Source organism: Arachis duranensis, chromosome 1 (genome assembly GCF_000817695.3).
Source record: "Arachis duranensis cultivar V14167 chromosome 1, aradu.V14167.gnm2.J7QH, whole genome shotgun sequence".
In the NCBI taxonomy this organism is placed as follows: Eukaryota; Viridiplantae; Streptophyta; class Magnoliopsida; order Fabales; family Fabaceae; genus Arachis; species Arachis duranensis.
The window spans coordinates 70,859,599-70,865,798 of record NC_029772.3 but is presented as its reverse complement, the minus strand read 5'-3'; the positions used below and the strand labels follow the sequence as shown (position 1 = coordinate 70,865,798).

The 6,200-nt window shown below is 30.8% G+C and overlaps 1 protein-coding gene across 5 annotated transcripts in view; it reads left to right on the top strand.

Moving 5' to 3' along the window:
* Positions 1 to 5,272, top strand: part of LOC107491358 (CRAL-TRIO domain-containing protein C3H8.02) — an 8,281-nt gene extending 3,009 nt beyond the window's left edge. For 4 of the 5 annotated variants that reach the window (XM_021141727.2, XM_021141725.2, XM_021141720.2 and 1 more), the window contains exons 4-7: positions 258 to 404; positions 897 to 1,049; positions 1,200 to 1,322; positions 1,514 to 1,724. In XM_021141727.2, coding sequence (XP_020997386.1) covers positions 258 to 404; positions 897 to 1,049; positions 1,200 to 1,322; positions 1,514 to 1,591 — 501 coding nt within the window. In that variant the 3' untranslated portion in view covers positions 1,592 to 1,724. Of the gene's footprint in view, positions 1 to 257; positions 405 to 896; positions 1,050 to 1,199; positions 1,323 to 1,513; positions 1,725 to 4,549 lie in introns of those variants that run through there. The other variant, XM_021141730.2, reaches the window with a different exon arrangement.
* The last annotated feature ends 928 nt before the right edge of the window (positions 5,273 to 6,200 follow it).

Sequence of the window (6,200 nt, the reverse complement as noted above, 5' to 3'; positions counted from 1 at the left end):
TCATCATCACTAAATTTTTGCAAAAATGATAGGGATAGTGACGTTTACTAATTGGAATATGGAAAAGTGGAAATGTTGGTGAATTTTGAGTGCATTTTGTACTCAACTGTTATGGATCATTTGCTAAACTAAGCAAGCAAGCGTAATTTGATTTTCATTCCAAGTTTTCCACCTTCCCATGTACCAACTACAAAACTAAGTGAACAGCCCTTGCTTGAAAATTTTACATGATTTTTGCTTTCCTTATACTCTATAAGAAATGGCGTAAAGACTTTAATGTGGCGGAGCTTACCGAAGAAGCAGTTAAAGATGTTGCTCAAACTGGAAAGGCATATGTACATGACTTTCTAGATATCTATGGCAGACCTGTGCTTATGGTGGTTGCTTCAAAACATTTTCCTGAAGTAAGTCTGGAAGTTGCAGTAATAGAAATCTTTTATTTTGATTTATGTTTGCCTGTGTTGTTTCTAATTATATATACAATAAGAGGAAAATAAGCATGGCTACTTGGATGCAAGTGCAAATTGCTTTGCTCTACTGAATAGCTAGGTTCTTCAATTTTTATAAGCTTATTTTGTATGATTTTCATTTGCCCTTGGCTCTTTGATTTGTTAAGAACTTGCCTACATGTTTAGCTCATAGTTGTGTTCCCTTTGTTTACCTTGTCCGTCCATCGCTTCCAAGTGCCGCAATGTTCTGCATAATAATTCTTAAATTTGAGTACAAGATTGCCTAAGTTGCCATGAATTTATGGTTGCAATTATGTCCAATTTAATTTCAATTTGCACAAGCAAGACCCATGAATGTCTACTATGTTGGATTTACCATAGTACATTTTTTTATTGCATTGCATTTATTTGTTAGTGGATGTACCTTACCTCTGATTATATCATTAGGCACAGGACCCCAAAGATGATGAAAGATTGTGTGTTTTCTTGGTTGAGAAGGCATTGAGTATGCTTCCAACTGGGAAGGAGCAGATGGTTGTAATAGTTGATCTCAGAGGTTTTGGAACAGAAAATGCTGATCTTAAATATTTGACATTCTTGGTATATTTATCTTTTCTTACTAGCTTTTTATTGATAAATATGCATTACCATTGTGTAATTTGTGTTTTATGAATGCAAGTGCCTCACTTGTGAGAAATTGTACTAAAGGAGCATTCCAAAAACCTAATGTATTTCCTTCCCTTTCTGCAGTTTGATGTATTCTATTATTACTATCCCAAGAGATTGGGTGAAGTACTATTCGTGGATGCTCCTTTTGTGTTTAAGCCAATTTGGCAGATAGCCAAACCCTTATTAAAGTCCTATGCTTCTCTGGTGAGCATTAGCCATGTTATGTTAACTCTCTATTTATGATTATAAGAAAGAGATCTGTTATAATTTTACTTAATTATATTGTATGTAAGATGATGACTCTCTTTTACTATTTTTCGCACTGTTTGGTGTTAGATATCGAGTCTAAATGCTTCCCTATCTTTATTTTCTTTTGGTTAAATCCACTTTCGCAGGTAAGATTTTGCTCTGCAGAAGAGGTCAGGAAGGAATATTTTACTGATAAAAATTTGCCACCCAACTTCAGAGATTAAAAGCCTTTTCCACAAAAGTTACTCCTGCATAGCATTGTCTTGGTTTTCAGGTTTTCAGTGACCGATACGTAGTTGTGTGATACCAATACACTTTATTTCATAGAAAGATTGATTCAATTTTACTCTAACCGTCAACGGTATCACTCATGTAATTTTTATAGTAATTGAGTATTTTCTTATTTATAATTTAAAGTTTTAGTAATTGACAAACAATGAGAATTTTATATGCTATATTTTGAATATTTAGACTTTGAATTATATTCTATGAATAAAAGAGAAATTAATTTGATTATTTCTAATTCTATTGAATTAGTATTTATTAAAAATAAATTTACAAATTGATAATAAAATAGTATTTCAAAGATAATTATTTTGTATTTAGTTTTATTTTAAATTATTACTCTACCATTTTATTTCTATTAAAATTCTTATTTTATCAAACTCTAAAATCTCCCATTACTCAAATACGAAACCCTAATTTCTATCCACACTATTTTAACCCTAACACCACATAGTCACCCTAATTTCTATCAACTCTATCCTTTTATTTCTATCAAGGTTCGGAGGTTTTGGTAACGTAGGGTTGAGTTTTGCTTATTGCATGTCGTGATTAAAGTTGTTGTTATTGTTGCGAAAGTAGTGTGGAGTTGTGGTTGTGGCTGCCATTGTTGCGGGCTGCGAGAAAAAGGATTTTTGAACATATTTGGCTTTATTGGTTCGATTATTCGAGATAGGATTTTTCTTAAAACTTATTTTATACTACGAAATTGTTATAAATAAATATTGATATGAAACATATATTTTTATGATTTGATGAATCTTATGGATTGAATTGGGTTGTTTTAGATGAATGTAATTGTTTGCCTAATTGATTTATTGACTATTTCAGTAGGTTGGGTATTCTAGTTTGTTGGTTGACTTTGTTGAATTGGTTTTCTTGATTTATTGAAAATGATTTGATATTGAAAATGATTGAGATTGGAAGTGGTTTGATATATGAAAATGATTTGATATCGGAATTAGTTTGAGATTGAAAATGATTTGATATTGAAAATGGTTTGAGATTGGAAGTGATTTGATATTTGAAAATAGTTTGATATTGAAAATAGTTAAGAATGGTTTGGGAAATGTGGTTTTGATAGAACATGGAAAGAAGGGTGGTAAAATCCGAGTTTTAGGGGATGTGTTGTCAGAAATTTTTTTAAGTGTTTAAAGTTTGATAACAAGAATTAACTTGTTTTGGGTTTAATTAATTATAAAAAAATATGTTTTTGGGCGCTTTAAGCGAAAAATGAAGAAACGAAAATAGGTATTTAAAATTAAACATTTTTCGAGTATGTGATTAAAAGTTTTGAGCTTGAAAAGTAGTTAGAGTTGGTTAATTTGATTAAAGTGTTCTGTTTTGAGAAGTTTTAGAAGAGTTAAAGTATTTGAACTTGATTTGGTGAAAATGAATGGATTTCGAAACTTTTTGAAAATGTCTTAAAGTTAAGAGTGAAGCTGGAAATCGTTTTGGAGAAACTTAGTTAAATTGAAAGTGAGTTTATTTGAGTGATTCAAATTAAGAAGCTATGAAAGTACTAATGAGTTATCATGGGAAAAATAGAAGTAATAGGTAACGCATATCGCGGGATTTAGGAAATAATAGATGTTGCTTCTCGAGGTTACTCGATTACTTATCTTGTTCTTTCATGGTTTGTCTTGAATGTTCTTGTTTGGGATTTCTTTCTTTCTTGAAAAGTAATTTAATTATCCTTCAACCTTATTCTTTTGTTTATATGCATTCTTGTTTGACCCTAACCGCATGTGTCTGCTTAAATTGGGATGCTATCTTTTTATTCTGCTTAAATTGGGATGCTATCTTTTTATTGTTTAAACTTCTCTTCTTGACTTATTATTTACTCTTTGATGTAACTTTGAACTTGTTTGATGAATCAAATTAATCTTTAAAATCTTTAAGAATTTTCTATTGATTGAGTTGTCTCTCTTTATAAGTTTTATATTTTTTCAAATCAGTTGAAAACTTGTTTATTTTGTCATACTTTGTGAATCCTATTCGAATTCCCTTGATTTAAGTTTCTTTCTTGAAATATGAAATTGATTTCATTATTTAGCATATCTTAATATTCTTGAATATCTATATGAGGTTATTATTTTAAGTATCCTCTCGGAGTTTCGTTTTAAAATCCTTTTCAAAGAAGTTTGGGTTATTTCTTGTGCAAGGTCGTCTTTGACTTTGCATATCTTTATTTGACCTGTGCGACACATTATTGTGATTTGGATTCATTTTGGTGTAATACATCATTTCTTGTGTTCCTTCTAAAGTTCTTGTACCGGATTCTCTTTAAAAAAATTCAAATTCCATTATTCTCTTGTCTAATTATGTCCACAACTATTTAAATTTTTGATAAGATTGTCTTTAGTTTTGCATGCACTTCTTTATATAAATTTTGAAAATTTATGTATTTTAAAACCTTACCTTAGATTTTTTTTTTTTCTAAACAAACTTTGATTTCCTTCTAACATTGCCATGCTTTCACAGCATACCTGTATTTGATTAAGTACCATTTGAGGTTTTCGTGAAATTATTTGTGGTCCTTAGCAAAATTTATTTTCATCTTTCAAAATTCACATATTCTATCTTCACATGGAAATTGTTTTGGCATAAGGCAACTTAATTTTCTTCCAACAATATCACAGTTTTAATACATGTTTTGTTCGATTATGCACCTAAATATCTTTAAAAATATTTGAGGAAATATTTTTGCTCCCAACCAAACTAGTTTTCATTTTTAAAATTTGCATAATCTATTTTGACTTTTACTTGTGATGCGTGAGCATCTTCTCTATCTTTTCCTAATGAATTTGCATTCAAATTGTTGAGTTTAATCAAAATTTAAATATCTTTTAGCCACTATGGATGCTACTTTGAGTTGTGTACAATTCTATTTATTTCAGGTAGCATTCGGATGGATTTGACGGAATTTCGTAGCAAAAAAGAAACAAAGCGAATGATACTGTCAATTCTGACCTTCTTGTACTCAAACAGAAATAACTTGAGCTACAGAGGTCCAATTGACGTGATTCTAGCGGCATTGGAAAGATAACATTCAGGACTTTCCAACGATATATAATAGTGAACATTTCTTCTCCAGCAACCTCTGCCTCCTCCACATTGAACTTGGCTCCTGCCAAGTTGAGCCAAGTTCAGCGTGGATTTGAGAACTCCCAGGGAAGCACACGCTGCCTTCTCCACATTGAATTTGGGAAAAATCAAGTTCAGCGTGGATTCAAGGGGACACGCACCAGACTCCACTGTCTTCTCCACGCTGAATTTGGGAAAGGCCAAGTTCAGTGTGGACTCCAATAATGCCAATGGTCCCCACATACGTCTAAGAGCTTGCACGAATGATTAGTTAATTTTGATTAAATTTGTATATTATTTTAAAATAGAAAAAAATATTATTTTAGTTTTAGGAAATATATTTTATATTAATTAGGATTAGATATAAAAGGGAAAAGAATCAGCCTTTTGGGATTTTCTCTTTTTTCTACCTCATTCCACAAATTATAGTTTTTACGAATTCTAGTTTTTTCTCTGAACCATGAGCAACTAAACCTCTACTGTTAAGGTTAAGAGCTCTGTCTATTGTATGGATTGATACTATTATTTTTCTATTTTAATTCATGTACTGATATATAGTTCTTAGATATATAATTCAAGAACTGTTTTCGTTTTTTATTTTATGAATTTGGGTGGAACGGAAGTATGACCATTGTTCTAATTGAGTTATTGTATAACTTGGAAAAGCTCTTTACTTGAACAACAACTTGAAAACAATTTCTTCTAAATTTATAATTATCTGGACTTAACGGGATACGTGACATATAATCTTCTTATATTTGGGTAATTAGAATTTTTGTGGCATATAAACTAGAATTAAGCTTCACCTTCTAATTGGAATTAAGTGATCAAGAAATTGGCGGTTGATGAGAGTTCGAGAAGACTAAAAAGGTCTAAAGAATTAGGGTTTAGTCACATATAGTTTGCCATGAATTAAATCTTGCATGATTAAAATAATTAGTAAGAAAAGTCAATCCGGAAAATAGATAACTCTGAAGTCTTAACTGTTTTTTCATATATTATTCACAACTTTGTTTACTGCTTGCTTTCTGATTTACTAAATTTACTGTTTAATGCTTTCGAACTCTCAAACACCATTTTCTGTTTGCATAAATAAGTAAATCACTTAACCACTGTTGCTTAGTCCATCAATCCTCGTGAGATCGATCCTCACTCACCTGAGGTATTACTTGGTACGACTCGGTGCACTTGCCGGTTAGTTTATGGTTATAAATTCCGCACCAACTCGTTCTAACGTGACACAACATTTATGCTCTTGTCATTCTTTTGTAAAATATTTGTTGCATACCTTTTTCTTTTAGAATATGAAATAGTTTTCCTAAGTTTTTCATTCTTTACGAACCATGTATTTTAAGGTGTTTTTAATCATACTCTTAAACTTTGTAAGTGTCACCATTGATTTTAGTTATTTTAGTTATTCTTAAGATTTTCAATTAATTTTTTTTCTTTTTGGCACTCTTCATT